We start from the raw sequence: 17,732 nt of genomic DNA, 5'->3' as shown, positions 1-17,732 counted from the left end.
GGTTTTGCTGACACTAATAACTGATTGTTTTGAGTAGCTCTCCCTCCTACGGATCCTTCTCTTTAAATGTTGTGACGCGTTCAGAAGCAGTTAAAGCGAAGCTTAGGTGACTGAAGGGGAAATCTGACCAGCCAGGAGATTCAACATGATGCTCTCTACGTGTGCCGCTGCAGTTATCACGCTAATGGCGTGGGTTCCCCCAGGTTACGCTCTCTATTTTCACATAGGGGAGACAGAAAAGAAATGTTTCATAGAAGAAATTCCAGATGAAACAATGGTTATAGGTACGTTTATTGTGTCATACTGTAATGCTAGGCTAAGCTAACCAGCTGTCTCCAGCTCGCCCGTGACGCTGCCCTCATCTTGTTGTGCCCCGCAGGTGCAGCCCTGCAACTTCCTTGAATATGTTTCTTGGATTAGATCCGAATAATAATGATACAATGAGAAGCTTTATGCCGCTATTCTCCTAGAATGTGTGCTGGCAAATCTATAACCTATAAACGCTCTGAACCCTTCCTTCAAAAATTAGTTCTCGCCTATAATGTTCTGGGGTGGGGTCCTCAATTGTTTCTAGGAAAGTACCGGACTCAGTTGTGGGATAAGCAGACCGGGTCCTTTCTACCCGCCACCCCGGGTCTCGGGATGCACGTGGAGATCAAGGATCCGGACACTAAGGTAAGATGACTTACACGAGAGAAAACGGTTTAACCCTTGTGTTATCTTCGGGTCATTCTGACCCATCAGTCATTGTGACCCACCGTCGTATTGCGACAGATTTACCGCATACAAAGACAAAGTGAAGCATTTTCTTTTAACCGTTGGGCTGTCTCAGACCCCCCACATTGCAAAGGTTAAAAGAAAATTATTTTAATTTGTTTTTGTATTGGGTAAAATTGGGTAAACACAACGATGGTTCGTTATGAACCTTTGGGTCATGTGACCCGAAGGCAGCACGAGGGTTAAACAACAAGCACGTAGGGGTCCCTCCTCTACTGTATGTTTTCTCATCTACCAGATCATGCCAAGCATGAACGGCTTTTGTAGAATGCTTTAACGTTAATGTGTTACACCCCTCCTCCTCTCCTTCCTCCTTCCACTCTCTCTCCCCCCTCCACTCTCTCTCCCCCCTCCCCCTCTCCTTCCTCCACTCTCTCTCCCCCCTCCACTCTCTCTCCCCCCTCCACACTCTCTCCCCCCTCCACTCTCCCTCCCCCCTCCACACTCTCTCGCCCCTCCACACTCTCTCCCCCCTCCACACTCTCTCCCCCCTCCACACTCTCCCCTCCCCCCTCTCTCCCCCCTCCACTCTCCCTCCCCCCTCCACACTCTCTCTCCCCTCCACTCTCCCTCCCCCCTCCACACTCTCTCCCCCCTCCACTCTCTCTCCCCCCTCCACTCTCCCTCCCCCCTCCACACTCTCTCCCCCCTCCACTCTCCCTCCCCCCTCCACACTCTCTCCCCCCTCCACTCTCCCTCCCCCCTCCACACTCTCTCCCCCCTCCACTCTCCCTCCCCCCTCCACACTCTCTCTCCCCCCTCCACTCTCTCTCCCCCCTCCACACTCTCTCCCCCCTCCACTCTCTCTCCCCCCTCCACTCTCTCTCCCCCCTCCACTCTCTCTCCCCCCTCCACACTCTCTCCCCCCTCCACACTCTCCCCTCCCCCCTCTCTCCCCCCTCCACTCTCCCTCCCCCCTCCACACTCTCTCCCCCCTCCACACTCTCCCCTCCCCCCTCTCTCCCCCCTCCACTCTCCCTCCCCCCTCCACACTCTCTCTCCCCTCCACTCTCCCTCCCCCCTCCACACTCTCTCCCCCCTCCACTCTCTCTCCCCCCTCCACTCTCCCTCCCCCCTCCACACTCTCTCCCCCCTCCACTCTCTCTCCCCCCTCCACACTCTCTCCCCCCTCCACACTCTCTCTCCCCCCTCCACACTCTCTCCCCCCTCCACACTCTCTCCCCCCTCCACACTCTCCCCTCCCCCCTCTCTCCCCCCTCCACTCTCCCTCCCCCCTCCACACTCTCTCTCCCCCCTCCACTCTCCCTCCCCCCTCCACACTCTCTCTCCCCCCTCCACTCTCTCTCCCCCCCTCCCAGATCATCCTGTCCCGTCAGTATGGTTCTGATGGTCGCTTCACCTTCACCTCCCACACCCCAGGGGAGCACCAGATCTGTCTGCACTCCAACTCCACCAAGATGGCTCTCTTTGCTGGTGGCAAACTGGTACCTGTCTCTCTGTCTGCCTGTCTCTCTGTGTTCCTGTCTCTACACCGTAGATGTTTGATTATGTAATGTTTGTTCCAGAAGGTTGTTGTTGTATAACATTGTGTGTGTCCCATAGGGTTGTTGTATAATGTGTGTGTGTGTGTGTTCTAGTGGGTTGTTGTTGTGTAACACGTGTGTGTGTGTTCTAGTGGGTTGTTGTTGTATAACGTGTGTCTGTGTTCTAGTGGGTTATTGTTGTGTAACGTGTGTGTGTGTTGTAGAGGGTTGTTGTTGGTTCATAACGTGTGTGTGTTGTAGAGGGTTGTTGTGTAACGTGTGTGTGTGTGTGTGTGTTGTAGAGGGTTGTTGTGTAACGTGTGTGTGTTGTAGAGGGTTGTTGTGTAACGTGTGTGTTGTAGAGGGTTGTTGTGTAACGTGTGTGTGTGTTGTAGAGGGTTGTTGTGTAACGTGTGTGTGTGTGTTGTAGAGGGTTGTTGTGTAACGTGTGTGTGTGTGTTGTAGAGGGTTGTTGTGTAACGTGTGTGTGTGTGTTGTAGAGGGTTGTTGTGTAACGTGTGTGTGTGTGTGTGTTGTAGAGGGTTGTTGTGTAACGTGTGTGTGTGTGTGTGTTGTAGAGGGTTGTTGTGTAACGTGTGTGTGTGTGTTGTAGAGGGTTGTTGTGTAACGTGTGTGTGTGTGTTGTAGAGGGTTGTTGTGTAACGTGTGTGTGTGTGTTGTAGAGGGTTGTTGTGTAACGTGTGTGTGTTGTAGAGGGTTGTTGTGTAACGTGTGTGTGTGTGTTGTAGAGGGTTGTTGTGTAACGTGTGTGTGTGTGTTGTAGAGGGTTGTTGTGTAACGTGTGTGTGTGTGTTGTAGAGGGTTGTTGTGTAACGTGTGTGTGTGTGTGTGTTGTAGAGGGTTGTTGTGTAACGTGTGTGTGTGTGTGTGTTGTAGAGGGTTGTTGTGTAACGTGTGTGTGTGTGTTGTAGAGGGTTGTTGTGTAACGTGTGTGTGTGTGTGTTGTAGAGGGTTGTTGTGTAACGTGTGTGTGTGTGTTGTAGAGGGTTGTTGTGTAACGTGTGTGTGTTGTAGAGGGTTGTTGTGTAACGTGTGTGTGTGTGTTGTAGAGGGTTGTTGTGTAACGTGTGTGTGTGTGTTGTAGAGGGTTGTTGTGTAACGTGTGTGTGTGTGTTGTAGAGGGTTGTTGTGTAACGTGTGTGTGTTGTAGAGGGTTGTTGTGTAACGTGTGTGTGTGTGTTGTAGAGGGTTGTTGTGTAACGTGTGTGTGTGTGTTGTAGAGGGTTGTTGTGTAACGTGTGTGTGTGTGTTGTAGAGGGTTGTTGTGTAACATGTGTGTGTGTGTGTTGTAGAGGGTGCACCTGGAGGTGCAGGTGGGTGAGCACACTAACAACTACCCAGAGATCGCTGCCAAGGACAAGCTGACGGAGCTGCAGCTCCGGGCCAGACAGCTGCTGGACCAGGCGGAGCAGATCCAGAAAGAGCAGAACTACCAGCGGGTGGGTCGTGTTCTAACGAGGGATGTTGTAACAAGGGGCGTGTTCTAACGAGGGATGTTGTAACGAGGGGCGTGTTCTAACAAGGGTTTTTGTAACGAGGGGCGTGTTCTAACAAGGGTTTTTGTAACGAGGGGCGTGTTCTAATGAGGGTTTTTGTAACGAGGGGCGTGTTCTAATGAAGGATGTTGTAACGAGGGGTGTGTTCTAACAAGGAATGTTGTAACGAGGGCTGTGTTGTAACAAGTCTGTCTGTGCCCTGCAGTACCGTGAAGAGCGCTTCCGCATGACCAGCGAGAGCACCAACCAGCGTGTGCTGTGGTGGTCCATCGCCCAGACGCTCATCCTCATCATCACCGGCATCTGGCAGCTCAAACACCTCAAGAGCTTCTTCGAAGCCAAGAAGCTGGTGTAGCCCTGAGAAGAAAAGCCAAACCTGGAGACACACCCCAGACACACCTTAACCCCAGCCCACCCCAGACACATGGAGAGCAGATGGAGAACCTGCCTTGGCTGTCAGGAATGCAGAGGGAACCTTGGTAACCTTCTGACTATTTATAGATAATCACCAATATGTGTATTGTCTATCATCATTTTTCACGTTTGGTCATTTTAATGGTTTCCTGTGTGTGTACTGCTAAAGAGACGTTACAATGACTGAATAGATGGAGTACAAGTGCCACATAACCAGCTTCATTCCATCGGCATAGCAGTATAATTTGATGATGCATATTAAATGCTTTTACATCACCTGTGACTGTTCTATTACCTGCTACTGGTGTGTGGCTAACAGTCCTGTTGTTACTCATCCCAGTCACCGAGCTCTGTCTCAAACCTTCATCTTGCTGCAGAACCTTCTAGCACAGAAGCAACTTACACAGGTCACATAGCACGGAGGAGGGTGGATGCTAGCTAGCATGAAGTAGGGTTAGATGCTAGTTAGCAGGAGGTAGGATTAGATGCTAGTTAGCATGGTAGCATTCGGTAGGGATAGCTGCCAATTAGCATAAAGTTGAGTTAGATTCTAGTTAGCATGAAGTACAGTTAGATGCTAGTTAGCACCAGGTAGAGTTAGATGCGAGTTAGTGTTGGACGCTAGTTAGCACCAGGTAGAGTTAGATGCAGGTGGACACTCCCGTCGGACCACAAGTGGGTTCTGTGCTATGATTGGACAAACCTGAGCTATTTATTATCATTTTGTTTTACTGTGAATTTTAGACCATGTAAGGTGTGATTTGTTTCTTTGACAGTTTTAAATTGTGTCGGATTTCCATGTCCTCAGTAAAACACTGAAAATCATCTTGATGCTTTCTGTTCCTGCCCCAAACCTCAACCCTACCCTGACTTCAAACCTAACCCCAGCCCACCACGACCCTGACCTCACCATGACCCTTGGCCTCACCCTAACCCCAGCCCACCACGACCCTGACCTCACCATGACCCTTGGCCTCACCCTAACCCCAGCCCACCACGACCCTGACCTCACCATGACCCTTGGCCTCACCCTAACCCCAGCCCACCACGACCCTGACCTCACCATGACCCTTGGCCTCACCCTAACCCAGCTGTGAAGAGCTAACCCTAACCGTAAACACCTTAAGGACCAAAGAAAACAACAGCTGCTGGAAACACTTTATTGCCTGGCCTCCTTTATTCTCAGAATTAGACAGTGGTTAGTGGCTGTGTGGAACACCTGATGATGTAGGGTTAACCCTAACCCTATGTAGGACTTATCCAGCATGTCTAGATGCAGTTATGAACCTTTCCTTTGTGCGTTACAGTGGCTACTGCACATTAGATGGATGAATCGTATGTTACCATCTAAAACGTGCACCTGTACACCTGTCCTCATCACCATCTCAAGAGGTCACATCAAAACAACACAACAAAATAACGATGGAAAAACAATGCTGATCTCTTCACGCTGATCTTTTGTGATCATATATATACACGTATCAAGAATAAAATCTTGCACCATACAAAACAATTTCACAGTATTGTACATCATAGTAAAGGGAGAAACAGGTTTTTATTCAATTAAATTTGACCAGAAATTAAGTGACATCTGGTGACATCTAACCAGGTAGAATTCCCTCTCAGGAGGCAGAACCCTTCTTGTCTGACAGAACAAGGTTGCAAAGGAGGAGTTGAGATACAAAATATCACATCTAAAATGAAATCTCATTCGCAAATTTCACTCAATCTGTCAACATCCCTAAATAACATCATGAGTTGAGGGAGCTGTTGGCACAGAATAAGTCAGACTTCTAACCAAACCTATTCAGTTGCAAATAAGTCTGTCCCAAGTAGCTAAAGCGTTGGCATGTTAGTGATGTGATCATTGTTAGAGATACTGCTTTAAAAGGAGGACACATCTGTATACTGACTGTCTAATCTAAGTTTAAGAAGGGGAAATCTAGAAATAAATCAATTTGGAAGAAAAAAAATATTTTAAGACATAAATTATAGATTTGCTGTCCAAAACCCCCTGTTATTATAACATTAGTCATAGTCATTATGTACTACTCTGGCCCAGTCGCTGTGTGGGTGTTTCTGTATGGGAGGGAGGGGGGGAGAGAGGGTGGGGGGGAGGTGGTGGAGGATGGGGGGGGGCGACAAGAGAAGGGAGGGGGGGAAGGCAGGGAGAGGGGGAGGAGAGCCGGGGGAGGGTCACTTCCCGGTCACTGTCAGACTCTCCAGTCTCCGAGCGGCCTCCTCCGTCAGAGGCTTGGGCCTCCTTTCAGGGCTGGGCGTGCTGGGGTACTCCCGGTTACCAAAGATGGTGCTGCCCACACGCACGTTGGTGGCCCCCACCTCGATCTGCAGCACAGGAGCATGGGTCAATACACCTGACAGCACTTCCTGGTTCAGACAGAGGGTGTGTCTATCACCGAACACTTTACGAAGTACACTGCAATACAGTGCACTGCAATACAGTGCACTTACATCTGTAGTGCACTCCGTCGATGATTAGTGCTGTCTCAAATGGAACACTTACGTTAACCACTTGGCAGAAGTGACGGGCGCAAATCTGCTCGTGGCACCCGCGAATCTAAGGCGGAAGTGACGGACTCAAATCAGAGTCAGAGTCATTTCGTCCGCCATTATTTTAGAAATTAAATGAAAAGCTGCCGAAAGGGATCCTCCTCTTCCGCTACGTAGCCAATATGGCGCCCGTTTAGGGCGAGTAGTGTCCATCGTTGTACACTGCATTTTTTGACCGTTTGCAGTGCGCCATCCGGGTACTTTCAGTGCCCTGAATTCTGCTGGTTCTGTCAATGTAAGCGCTCTAAGCACTGAAAGTCAGTGCTCGAAGTGCACAAGTGCTCGGTAGTAGACACAGCCAGAGACTTCCTGGTTTAGACAGACACTTCCTGGTTTAGACAGACACTTCCTGATTGAGTTATAGATTAAATATATCAAGCTTGATAGGACAACAAAGACACAACGCAAAATCAGGGATTTCATTGGATCAGCTGTGACTCGTCACTTAAAGCTACAAACCCTGAATTAGCTAAAAGTTAACAGTTGCTAACTGTCACTCCTAAAACAAAATTATCACACAGTTCATAATAACATATTTTTAATATAGTAAATTATACAGGACGACAAACAACTATATAGACATCAATCCTCCAAAACGTAGCTAATCTTACATTTACATTTAGTCATTTAGCAGACGCTCTTATCCAGAGCGACTTACAGTAAGTACAGGGACATTCTCCCCGAGGCAAGTAGGGTGAAGTGCCTTGCCCAAGGACACAACGTCATTTTGCACGGCCGGGAATCGAACTGGCAACCTTCAGATTACTAGCCCGCTTCCCTCACCGCTCAGCCACCTGACTCCCTAATCTTGCAGTACAGCCTAACCCTGTAACTCAGGCAGAGCAGATTCTGAGGAAACTCACCGCATGCTCAAAGTCTGTGGACATGCCCATGCTGAGCTCCACCTCCTCCAGGGGAAGCTTTAGACTGTCGCACACTTCCTGTCGCCGACTCAACAGCATCTACATTAACAGACAGGATGTGGTTTCATTATAGTCCTGTACTATGCACTACATGATTGTCCTGTATTACTATATTACACCCCTGTACTCCGTACTATATTACTGTCCAGTACCATGTACTATAGTCCAGTACCATGTACTATATAACAGTCCTGTACTATATCATAGTCCTGTACCACATACTACATTATAGTCCTGTACCACATACTACATTATAGTCCTGTACCACGTACTATTTCGTAGTCCTACATTATAGTTCACCTGGACGGGGGGCGGGGTCACGTGACCTCCTACCTGGAAGTCTGGGTTGGGCCCCTCTGTGAGGTCATATCCGTAGCGACCGATGGTCATGAGGCCAGAAAAGTGCAAGCCAGAGCAGCGGGTCAGGACGTGTCTCACTGTGTCGGGGGTCTGCTCTTGGGGTAACCCGTGCTTACCTGGGGAGAGTGCTGGTCAGGATGGCGTAATCTGGTATGTGTGTGTATGTGAGAGAGGCAGCACTCACTGTCCTCCCCGCTGGTGTTGATCTGCACCATGATGTTGAGTGTGCTGCCTCCTGCTCTGAGCCGCAGCCACGAGCTGTTCACCCTGTCTGCTAACCGGGCCGAGTCCACCGTCTCCACCATGAACAGGTTAGGAACACCTGGGGTAGGAGGGGGCAGGTTAGTAACACCTGGGGTAGGAGGGGGCAGGTTAGTAACACCTGGGGTAGGAGGGGGGTGGGGCAGGTTAGGAACACCTGGGGTAGGAGGGGGCAGGTTAGTAACACCTGGGGTAGGAGGGGGCAGGTTAGTAACACCTGGGGTAGGAGGGGGGTGGGGCAGGTTAGGAACACCTGGGGTAGGAGGGGGGTGGGGCAGGTTAGTAACACCTGGGGTAGGAGGGGGGTGGGGCAGGTTAGGAACACCTGGGGTAGGAGGGGGGTGGGGCAGGTTAGGAACACCTGGGGTAGGAGGGGGGTGGGGCAGGTTAGGAACATCTGGGGGAGGGGGCAGGTTAGGAACACCTGGGGTAGGAGGGGGGTGGGGCAGGTTAGGAACATCTGGGGGAGGGGGCAGGTTAGGAACACCTGGGGTAGGAGGGGGGTGGGGTAGGTTAGGAAAACCTGGGGTGGGGTGGGGGGGGTGGCAGGTTGGGAACACTAACTACAGACTACAAACCCACTGTGGCTGCAACTCACCCAGAAGTTTGTTGACATTATTCTTCTGTAAATGTCCGATAAAATGCCACTTAATTTCTGGGCACGACTCTAATATCTAAAAATGAGAGAAGTGCATGTTATCTCACTCCAGAACACCACATCAACATATACACAATATACCCTTGATCTGCACCCTGATCGCTACTCATCACACTGAAGAACAAACCTGAGCATTGGAAGCTTTATCCACCAGCTCATTTACCTGGTGGACAGAGATCACAGTTTAATACACACACACAGTCACACACAACACACCAACACACACAGTCACACACAACACACTCGTCTGCCACTACTGTACCCTCGAGCCTGTTTGCTCAGGACAGGAAGAAGAAGAGAAGCAGAAGAAAGGGTTTTAATCGCCATGAAAGTTTGCACAGACAAGGAAGTGGGACTCACATAGTTTTCCCCGAAGTTGCGCTGTCCCTGTCGGTACGCCTCAATCACCATCTCTGGAGGCTTGGTCTTACTGACGGCCACCAGGCGTGGAGCCACAGCCGGCAGCGTCTGGACACACACACACCGCATACACACACAGTGCATAGACACACGTAGCGCATACAGACACAAACAGGCACACACACACGGGGCAGGGGTATCAGAAATAAGATCTTAGTCCAATAATGGAGGCATAGATGGGAGATGAACAACTTGTTATAGGAGCACATCTAGGTCACACATTTCTATCTGCGCGAACATCCTAACCACCGCCTGCTGCGTCCTTCCACAGCGGATCGCAGGTAGGTCTATGAAAGGTCATGTTTTGTTGACCTATCATTCAGAGTTGCTTACCATGGACCTAGAAAACGATATTATCAGACAATCAAGACGATATCGAGCGCAGAGGAACATCGTGGTGTTTCTGTGGACACTAATACATGGACGCTGACTAGTCCGGCGTAAAGCCACCTCCAACGTGTTATCAGCAACTATCAAAACAATACTCTGATGACCGGATGTAGATCACCAGCTTCCACTTGTTAACAAAACAGCTCACGTGAACAAATGGGGTGCAAACCTTTCAGTTCCAACTTGAGTAAGGGTGCTGATATAACGTGCATCGTATCATGTTGGGCTCCGTCTACATGCAAAGGTTGAGGCGCTTGCCTTACATAACTGATCCTCGGCCGCGTGCAAGAGGCACGACTTCTGAAAAGGAGATATTTTCACTGATCTACAGCAAAGCACGAATTCGCCCTAGTGTGAGCTAACCCAGTTACCTTGGGGCGACGTGCCGCTGCCTGGTTGACCCTGTCCACCACCGCTTGTAACGCCTTTCCAACCTCCTCCGACATTCCTACTTTCCACATACCGTCAAACCAATGGTAGCAACCGACTATACGTAGCTGCGGGACGTGAGAGCCACCAGCAGACCCTGTCAAAATAAAAGTCCTCAAAAAGACGGTAAGGCGAGTGAATAACTTTTAGTATTCTGTTCACAACTTGTGTTTATTACCATCATTATAACCATTGGATTTTACACAACAATAAACTTTTAAGATCAGGACCTCTGCATATTGTACCTGACAATAATTAGCAAGACTACAGATGCCCAATAGTCCACGAGAACTGACATGTGGCCTGTTTACTCAGGTGACCATTTCTACCGTGACCATTGACAGGACGTCGCTATTGCAGCACTGTAGTATTGTAAATGTTACTGTAGTAAATGTTGTTCACTGGTAAATAGGCCTCAGACCGTATCTGGTAAATAGGCCTCAGACCTCCTTGAATCTGACCACGAGCTTCTTATGTACTTTCAGCATGCACTACTTGTATCACACTTCAGCTAAAAGTACATACTAAATGAATACAATTTACAATACATGCCTAGGTGAGTGGTTCCAGTGTGTGTGCGGATCACACACAGCACATTCAAGCACTGATGGTCAATGAGCAACAAAGTGAGAAAAACCAACCTTCAACTTTATTCACAAGAGATATCACAAATTCCAAGCTTTCAAAAAGTAAGATTCTTATAAAAAAAACAAAAAAAAAACAACTACCATCAGATAACTAAACAACCTTCCTAAGAATGAAAAAGGGAGGAGGGGGACAGGAGGGGATGGGGAGAGGAGGGGGAGGGGGAGAGGAGGAGTAAAGCTGCAGGTCAGCAGGTGGGGCGTCTGGGGCGGGGCATCTGGGTCGTCCTCAAACCCTCTCCAGGGCCTCAAGCATGATGATGCTGTTGCCTCTGATCACCTGCAGGAACAACAACAATGTTTTAATTTAAGTTTACTGATCACCTGCAGAGAGACGTACACAGATCGCACTGAAGACTTATCACACTAACAAAGACAAGTTGTAAAGTTACAACAGGCACAATTTTTTGTGCCTATTGCCTCAACTAAACTAGGTGTTATGGGGTTGTGGAGGTAGCAGGGGAAGAAGTACTGACCACCATGCCGATGCCGTTCTGCTGTCCCCCGGGTGCCATCTCCAGGCAGTCGTCCATGACCAAGTTCATGAAGGGGTCGAACCCTCTCAGGATACCCTGCACATGTCTGCCCCCATTCAGCTTCACTGCAGAGGGGAGGAGGGTGAGACCACATGCTACCAGGAGCATATACACGACCACAAACACCTGATGACCCGCTACCAGGAGCATATACACTACCCAAAACACTCGTGACAAGCTACTGCACCGCAAAAAAGCACTAATACATCACGAAGCTCTTTAGGGTTCTTGAATTATTATTATTTTTACCAAGAGTGGCAAAATGAGACAGGAGGATTTACCACATCTAAGAATTTTGGATTCGTGGCAATCAAGACAAGGAATGATGAGTTGAGCCATGTTTGAGTATTAACCATAGGTACTCTCACTCTAAACAGATGTAGCTAGTGAAGTGAATATAAACACGTGACCTTAGGATGTAAGCATTACACTAAAATCCAGTCGATCTTCTAGAATCTAGATGACCTTTAGTATACTCACATGAAAGCTTCTTGTCCATGAACCTGGAATGAACAAACGGATAGTAAGACATTATATCAAAATAGATGTCTTGTTGCCTAACGTTAGCTACGTCGGCTAGCAAAACCTGGCCATCATCGAATTGCTAACTAGTTAGCTACCTAGCTTTCTTAGTTCCAAGCCAACTATGCCACATCTCGGTTTTGTTTGCTACAGTAATCAAACTTTAGTTTGCATTTGGACCTACCCACCACCATTGAGCCAGTATATCAAACATGTCATAATATCTGTTACAGCTAGCCTAGTTTACTCATTTTGGTAGCTAGAGTTAGCTAGCGTATCTGATATATGAAGTTCTGAGCTATATTTAAAGCAGCGTTTTCTACTAAAACCACAACACAAAACGGCATCTTACTTTTTAAGCTCTGGTGGATGTGCTTTGCTCATGATTTATTCCTTTAATTCAGCTTAATAACGACGACAGCAACGTCTCTTCGTATGGTTTACGTTTGAGAAAGACGCGGCGGAAAGCATGCGTTTGTGCACCACCGGAAGTTAGCTAGAATGACTTTCCTGCAGTTTCCGGTAGATCGCCACTGTGTGGACGAAGAAGATAATATTAAAATAGCGAGACCAGCTGTTCTCCCAACTCTACAAAATAGAATGCAATACAATCAAACGTTCATTGATCCTTTGATCAAACATGTAGCAAATTACAGTTCAATAAAACCTAATTCATACCAAATATAAAACGACAAACGAAATTGGTTCCTTTAAGACAGCCTGTAAAAGCTTATACAGTTAAAGGTTGCTGCTTTATGCCGCCTCGCAGTTCGGACACCGAACGGGGGGTCATTGTTGTCAGCGGAGGTAGAGCTGAATCGACGTCTTTGTAAAAGAGAAGCGTCCCAGGGCGTCCTGGTAGATGGACCGGGAACTCTGCGTGGTCCGTCATAGGAGACCGATGTCCAAGCAGCGGCTCGGTCCAAATTTGACCAACTGGCATTCAGAGATGGCAAAAGTACACACATCTTTCACTCAGTAGAAGTACAGATACTCATGTTTAAAAAGACTGGTAAAATGGTTAGGGTTAGTGCTGACTACACTTTTTCACTCAAGTTAAAGTAACGAAGTACGGGCTCTGACATATATACTTCAGTAAAAAGTAAAACAAATCAACCTTTCAAAACGTGTTTTGTAAAAGGAGAGGAGAGTAGGAGAACAGAGAAGCCTGTGATCAAGTACTCATCAATGATGCAAACTTGTTTTTTCGAAAATCTTTTTTCAACTTGTCCAAACCTTTTGTGCGTTTTTCTTCGAGTGAGCAGTACTGAGAGGCTGTGTCAGGCCAAATAGTGTCCTGCAGTAGTGGTCCTGTTAGTATCCTCTCAGTCTCTGCCTGCTCCAGATCTAACAGGCTGGTCTAAGATCAGATCTAACAGACTGGACAAACAGGCTGGTCTCAGGTCAGATCTAACAGGCCAGTCTCAGATCAGATCTAACAGGCTGGTCGAAAATATCTACGAAACCTTTCAAAAGAAATAATCCCAAAACCTTTTTTTTCAACCTGTCAAAACCTTTTTTTCCTAAAACGTTTTTTGAAAATATTTGTTCAACCTTTTTAAACTTTTTTTCCACACACAACACGACACCAAAAAGTTTACGTTTTTTTCGAAAATGTTTTTTTTACTTTTCAAAACTTTTTTCACATACAGTGAAAGGAGAGGAGATGAAAACAGAAAAGCCCAAAACAGAGTAAAGTAGAGCAGATCAGAGTACATTAGAGTACAGTAGAGTATTCCTCTTCCACTACTCATTAATTATGCAACCTTAAAAAAAAAACGTATAGATTTTTTCAATTCTTTTTCAAAACGTTCTTGAAAAATATTTGTAAAATCTTTTAAAACTTTTTTGTTAAACTTTATATTTCACTATATAATAATATTGATCATGCCACCAAATACAGATTATTTGGTTTTTCAGAATGTATGCTTCATGTTTTGGCTGCTCGCAATGTTTGGGGCTATCTCGTTGTTATGATCAGTGACCTATGCTCTTTTGTAAAGCTCTCTCTTGGAAGTAGCTTTGGATAAAAGCATCTGCTAAATGCATAAATGTAAAACTAAAGAACCGAGCCTGGCTTTAAAATGTGAGAAATAGAAAGTACAGATGTGTAAAGAATTTAAGGAGTTAAAGTAAAAAGTTGTCTGAAAAATAAATAGTAAAGTACTGATACCAGAAAAATCTACTTAAGTACAGTAACCACGTATTTGAACTTGGTTACTTCCCATCTCTGCTGGTATTACGGGTTACTTCCCATCTCTGCTGGTATTATGGTATCTCTGTATAAAACCGTCTTAAGCCGGAGGAAACACAGTTGATGTGTGGAGTGTCGGCCTACTGAATTGTCACATGAAAGTAAACAAAAGTATATTTACTGAGAGAATGTTTTATTGAGGTATATTCTTAAAAAAACAAACAAAATTTAAAAAAAACACCACCACCACAAAACTCATATACAAAAGCGCCTTCCAAAGTGGAAATTGTTCATTAGATTTTCTACTCAATCCTCACTACATTTTCACGGTAATAGTAAGAGACCATAGCAGGAAACCATGGAGAAGGATCTAAAAGGATTATCAAGCAACTCCTGCTTGTTATTGCATAGCTAGATGGGATTCCAGGGTCTATCTAGAGCGGAATGAGAGGCAGTGTTGCTGAATCTAAGTTATATTCAACAGCACCACAACAGCAGGAAGGAGACAGCTGAACTAGAGCAACACTACAATCAGCAGCTTCATCTGCATCCCTGCATGTCTCCAACCATAGAGATACTGCCATGTCTCTAACCATATAGAGATACACTACATTCAAACTGCACCTATGGGGAGAGGGAGTAGTCTGGGTAGGGAACTATAAGAAGTAACAAACCAGAACATGATCCTTGACACCCTCCTCCCCCCCAAACCTCCCCCCAAAGCTACCCTCATCTCTGTTCTGGAATAAGGCAATCAGAGTGAAGATATGACAGACTTGTCAGGCCTTGTGGAGGTGTGTGTGTGTGTCCAGTCAGGCCTTGTAGAGGTGTGTGTGTGTCCAGTCAGGCCTTGTAGAGGTGTGTGTGTGTGTCCAGTCAGGCCTTGTAGAGGTGTGTGTGTGTGTCCAGTCAGGCCTTGTAGAGGTGTGTGTGTGTGTCCAGTCAGGCCTTGTAGAGGTGTGTGTGTCCAGTCAGGCCTTGTAGAGGTGTGTGTGTCCAGTCAGGCCTTGTGGAGGTGTGTGTCCAGTCAGGCCTTGTGGAGGTGTGTCCAGTCAAGCCTTGTAGAGGTGTGTGTGTCCGGTCAGGCCTTGTAGAGGTGTGTGTGTGTGTGTGTCCAGTCAGGCCTTGTAGAGGTGTGTGTGTGTGTCCAGTCAGGCCTTGTTGAGGTGTGTGTGTGTGGGTGTGGCGTGCTCCTCCTCCTCCACCCTGGCCAGCAGGTGGACCTGGCAGTGCAGCAGGAAGGCATCCAGGGAGCAGAAGGGCTGCTGACAGGGCATGCAGTGGTACAGCCTTTGCCTGCGGGCCCCGGGGCCCCTGCACACCTCCATGTCCTGGCTGCACACACAGCAGCACCTGCGCCGCACAGACGCCTGGTGGAGCTCCGCGTGCTCCCGCAGCAACGCCCTCTGGGAGAACACCTCCGCACACGACGGGCAGGGGAACTCTCCTTCCTCCTCTTCCTCCTCCCGGACCTGCTCTCTCTTGGGCCTCCCTGCCCCGCTCCCGCCCGGCCTCCGGCCCCTTGGCCTTCGGCCCCTCCGCCTCCCCTCCCCCAGCGGGGGGTCTCTACAAGGGCCGGGTTTCCTCTCTGCCAGCCTGGGGCTGTCATGGGCCTGGCTGCTGTGCTGCTTGGCATGAGCCCGAAGAGAGAGGTGGTGCAGGAAGACCTTCCCACAGGTGGAACAGGCGTAGGTCTCCCCCTTCCTGCGCTTGCTGGCCAGCGGCCGTGCGTCCCAGCGTAGGGCTGGCTCCCGGCTGTGCTTCTCCTTTCTGTGCAGGTACAGCTTGGCTGTGCTCACAAACACCATGTCACACGACCGGCACGACAGCACCTTCTGTCTGTCCAGAGAGACTCCTGGCAGCCTACCGCCCCCCCTCCCTGCCCCCCTCCCCCTCCCCCTCCTGCCTCCTCGCCCCCCCCGCCCGCCAGGGCCCCTGCTCTTCCTCTTCTTCTCCAGGATCCACTCGCTGGCATGGTTGCTCCTCAGGTGGGAAGACAGGCCTGCCGAGGAGCGGATACTCCTTTCACAGTGGGGGCACTGGACCGAGGCAGGAGAGTCAGGGTCAGGAGAGTCAGGGTCAGGAGAGTCAGGGTCAGGAGAGTCAGGGTCAGGAGAGTCAGGGTCAGGAGAGTCAGGGGGCCCTGCATCGGAGTCAGGGTCAGGAGAGTCAGGGGGACCTGTATTGGAGTCAGGGGCGGAGGCAGGGGCAGGAGACTGTAGGAGAGAGGAGATGGGGAGAGGGGGAGGGGAGTGAGGGAGAGCAGAGCTAGGGGGAGGGGAGTGAGGGAGACCTGTCTGTTCCTCCAGGCAGATGTGGAGCTGTAGGGACGACAGCAGAGAAAAGCCCCTGCCGCAGGACACACACTGGTGGGGCTTGGGCAGGGGGTGGCCCTCCTGCTGGTGCTGGCACAGCTCTGCCATGTCAGGGAAGCCCTGGCTGCATTCGGCACTGGTGCGGGAGGCGGAGAGGGAGCTGTCGTGCTCCGCCTGGGCCACCAGCTGGGCAAGCCTGGTCAGAGTCCCCCCCGTGGGCAGAGAGCCACGGAACGATTCCTGGGCCCTGGTTCTGGTCCAGCTGTAGGGAACTGCATCCATACTACCCCACTCTGACACAGGGAAGAGGGATACTAAATTAGTGTACTACAGTATGTACATACAGATACATAATGAAACCACATAATCTCACTCTGGTGAAACTTGGCAGCCCTACTTCCTCTCATCTCGAGTTGAAAATTATTAAAATGTGACTGGGGAAAGCTAGCTTGTAGTGTTGCTAGTCAACGTCCTATGCATTATCACACCGGGACAAGGTTTAAACAACAGTTGAAAGAGCTATCTGCTAGCGCTCTTACCCTGGGCTTTAGTCAGCTAACTCAGTTTCCTACCCCGCTGCTAGATAGTTGTATTCAGCTAGGCTAATTCACTTTGCTACTGCTATATAGTTTGTCGGTTACGTCAGTTAGCATGTATCACTAGGATAGTAGTGACGTACCTTCTTCATGCAACCAGATATGATAGCTAGCGCTAGCCAAGTTCTGCTAACCGTCAGAGCCTTGTAGCTAGGCTACAATACAGTAGCTAGCCATAGTTACCAACTGATTTAGTTGTTGATAAAGCAGATGCCTGAACATCAATTTACTTCCGAATCCAAACTAAATATGACAGCTTAAAGTTTGGCTAGCTTGCTTAGAAAGGTCGACGCTAAATTACGCTCTAGCTAGCATCACACCAGATATGTTTGACGTCTGCTTGCGATCAAGTCCATGTTAGTCAGTACATTTCCTTGTTTATCGTTCACAGTCTCGTCGTGATGGGCATTGGGTCTAGTCTAGTTAGCGCATGTTAGCTGGCTAGGCTATATTGATATTAGTTGTAGCACTAACCTACTGTACATCATTGCTACACGTTTACTGCTACGTAGTCTTGCATCGCAGCCTACCTTAACACTCAATCACACACGACGGAAACGTGCACGGCAAAAATCCAGCGACACCGTACCTGGTTACGGAAAGTTTGGTTTCATACTCCCGTAACGTGACCAGCGTTTGGCAAAGTAAAGCCAGTGTGTGTAGTACTTTGACGACTACAAGCCCCAGAATTCCTAGCGAGTCGGGATAAGGGGCTGGTATC

The 17,732-nt window shown here is 48.6% G+C and overlaps 4 protein-coding genes across 17 annotated transcripts; 1 reads left to right on the top strand and 3 right to left on the bottom strand.

Moving 5' to 3' along the window:
- Positions 1-55: 55 nt before the first annotated feature.
- On the top strand, positions 56-5,017 carry tmed4 (transmembrane p24 trafficking protein 4). 2 transcript variants are annotated; one of them, XR_009930021.1, is made up of 6 exons: positions 56-284; positions 575-675; positions 2,097-2,222; positions 3,575-3,721; positions 3,984-4,761; positions 4,794-5,017. XR_009930021.1 is itself a non-coding variant. In XM_062460436.1 (5 exons), the coding sequence occupies exons 1-5, from the start codon at positions 146-148 to the stop codon at positions 4,131-4,133; spliced, it is 663 nt and encodes a 220-aa protein (XP_062316420.1). In that variant the 5' UTR covers positions 56-145; the 3' UTR covers positions 4,134-5,017. The 2 variants fall into 2 exon arrangements, 1 of the variants encoding a protein (XP_062316420.1); XM_062460436.1 differs by having other exon boundaries at positions 3,984-5,017.
- Positions 5,018-5,728: 711 nt separating this feature from the next.
- Positions 5,729-10,333, bottom strand: plpbp (pyridoxal phosphate binding protein). 3 transcript variants are annotated; one of them, XM_062460434.1, is made up of 9 exons: positions 10,147-10,333; positions 9,326-9,433; positions 9,093-9,128; positions 8,906-8,981; positions 8,231-8,368; positions 8,020-8,162; positions 7,627-7,725; positions 6,348-6,538; positions 5,729-6,313 (listed from the first exon to the last, which is right to left on the bottom strand). In XM_062460434.1, exons 1-8 carry the CDS (start codon positions 10,234-10,236, stop codon positions 6,389-6,391), a joined length of 840 nt encoding a protein of 279 aa, XP_062316418.1. In that variant the 5' UTR covers positions 10,237-10,333; the 3' UTR covers positions 5,729-6,313; positions 6,348-6,388. The 3 variants fall into 3 exon arrangements, with proteins under 3 accessions (XP_062316418.1, XP_062316417.1, XP_062316419.1); XM_062460433.1 differs by having other exon boundaries at positions 5,729-6,538; positions 10,147-10,332; XM_062460435.1 differs by lacking the exon at positions 10,147-10,333 and adding an exon at positions 9,719-10,093 and having other exon boundaries at positions 5,729-6,538.
- Positions 10,334-10,834: 501 nt separating this feature from the next.
- snrpg (small nuclear ribonucleoprotein polypeptide G) lies at positions 10,835-12,417 on the bottom strand. Its single transcript, XM_062460437.1, has 4 exons — positions 12,259-12,417; positions 11,865-11,887; positions 11,325-11,449; positions 10,835-11,128 (listed from the first exon to the last, which is right to left on the bottom strand). Exons 1-4 carry the CDS (start codon positions 12,288-12,290, stop codon positions 11,078-11,080), a joined length of 231 nt encoding a protein of 76 aa, XP_062316421.1. The 5' UTR covers positions 12,291-12,417; the 3' UTR covers positions 10,835-11,077.
- Positions 12,418-14,927: 2,510 nt separating this feature from the next.
- Positions 14,928-17,732, bottom strand: si:ch211-148l7.4 (uncharacterized protein LOC563603 homolog). Of its 11 annotated transcripts, XM_062460430.1 has the most exons (5): positions 17,542-17,726; positions 15,267-16,708; positions 15,168-15,196; positions 15,087-15,115; positions 14,928-14,991 (listed from the first exon to the last, which is right to left on the bottom strand). In XM_062460430.1, exons 2-3 carry the CDS (start codon positions 16,695-16,697, stop codon positions 15,182-15,184), a joined length of 1,446 nt encoding a protein of 481 aa, XP_062316414.1. In that variant the 5' UTR covers positions 16,698-16,708; positions 17,542-17,726; the 3' UTR covers positions 14,928-14,991; positions 15,087-15,115; positions 15,168-15,181. The 11 variants fall into 11 exon arrangements, 10 of the variants coding, with proteins under 10 accessions (XP_062316414.1, XP_062316413.1, XP_062316406.1 ...); XM_062460429.1 differs by lacking the exon at positions 15,087-15,115 and having other exon boundaries at positions 14,928-15,086; positions 15,234-16,708; XM_062460422.1 differs by having other exon boundaries at positions 14,928-15,115.

Source organism: Osmerus eperlanus, chromosome 4, assembly GCF_963692335.1.
Source record: "Osmerus eperlanus chromosome 4, fOsmEpe2.1, whole genome shotgun sequence".
NCBI classification, from domain to species: Eukaryota; Metazoa; Chordata; class Actinopteri; order Osmeriformes; family Osmeridae; genus Osmerus; species Osmerus eperlanus.
This window is presented reverse-complemented; position numbering and strand designations above follow the sequence as displayed.

Excerpts from the sequence above, each read along its gene's own strand:
- tmed4 (XM_062460436.1), top strand. The coding sequence starts at position 146 with ATGATGCTCTCTACGTGTGCCGCTGCAGTTATCACGCTAATGGCGTGG. Across the intron at positions 2,223-3,574 it reads TCTTTGCTGGTGGCAAACTG|AGGGTGCACCTGGAGGTGCA; the intron begins GTACCTGTCTCT and ends TGTGTGTTGTAG. Across the intron at positions 3,722-3,983 it reads AAGAGCAGAACTACCAGCGG|TACCGTGAAGAGCGCTTCCG; the intron begins GTGGGTCGTGTT and ends TGTGCCCTGCAG.
- plpbp (XM_062460434.1), bottom strand. The coding sequence starts at position 10,236 with ATGTGGAAAGTAGGAATGTCGGAGGAGGTTGGAAAGGCGTTACAAGCG. Across the intron at positions 8,982-9,092 it reads ATAAAGCTTCCAATGCTCAG|ATATTAGAGTCGTGCCCAGA; the intron begins GTTTGTTCTTCA and ends TCTCATTTTTAG. Across the intron at positions 8,369-8,905 it reads TAATGTCAACAAACTTCTGG|GTGTTCCTAACCTGTTCATG; the intron begins GTGAGTTGCAGC and ends CTCCTACCCCAG.
- snrpg (XM_062460437.1), bottom strand. The coding sequence starts at position 12,290 with ATGAGCAAAGCACATCCACCAGAGCTTAAAAA. Across the intron at positions 11,888-12,258 it reads CATCCACCAGAGCTTAAAAA|GTTCATGGACAAGAAGCTTT; the intron begins GTAAGATGCCGT and ends TGTTCATTCCAG. Across the intron at positions 11,450-11,864 it reads CATGGACAAGAAGCTTTCAT|TGAAGCTGAATGGGGGCAGA; the intron begins GTGAGTATACTA and ends TCCCCTCTGCAG.
- si:ch211-148l7.4 (XM_062460424.1), bottom strand. The coding sequence starts at position 16,697 with ATGGATGCAGTTCCCTACAGCTGGACCAGAACCAGGGCCCAGGAATCG.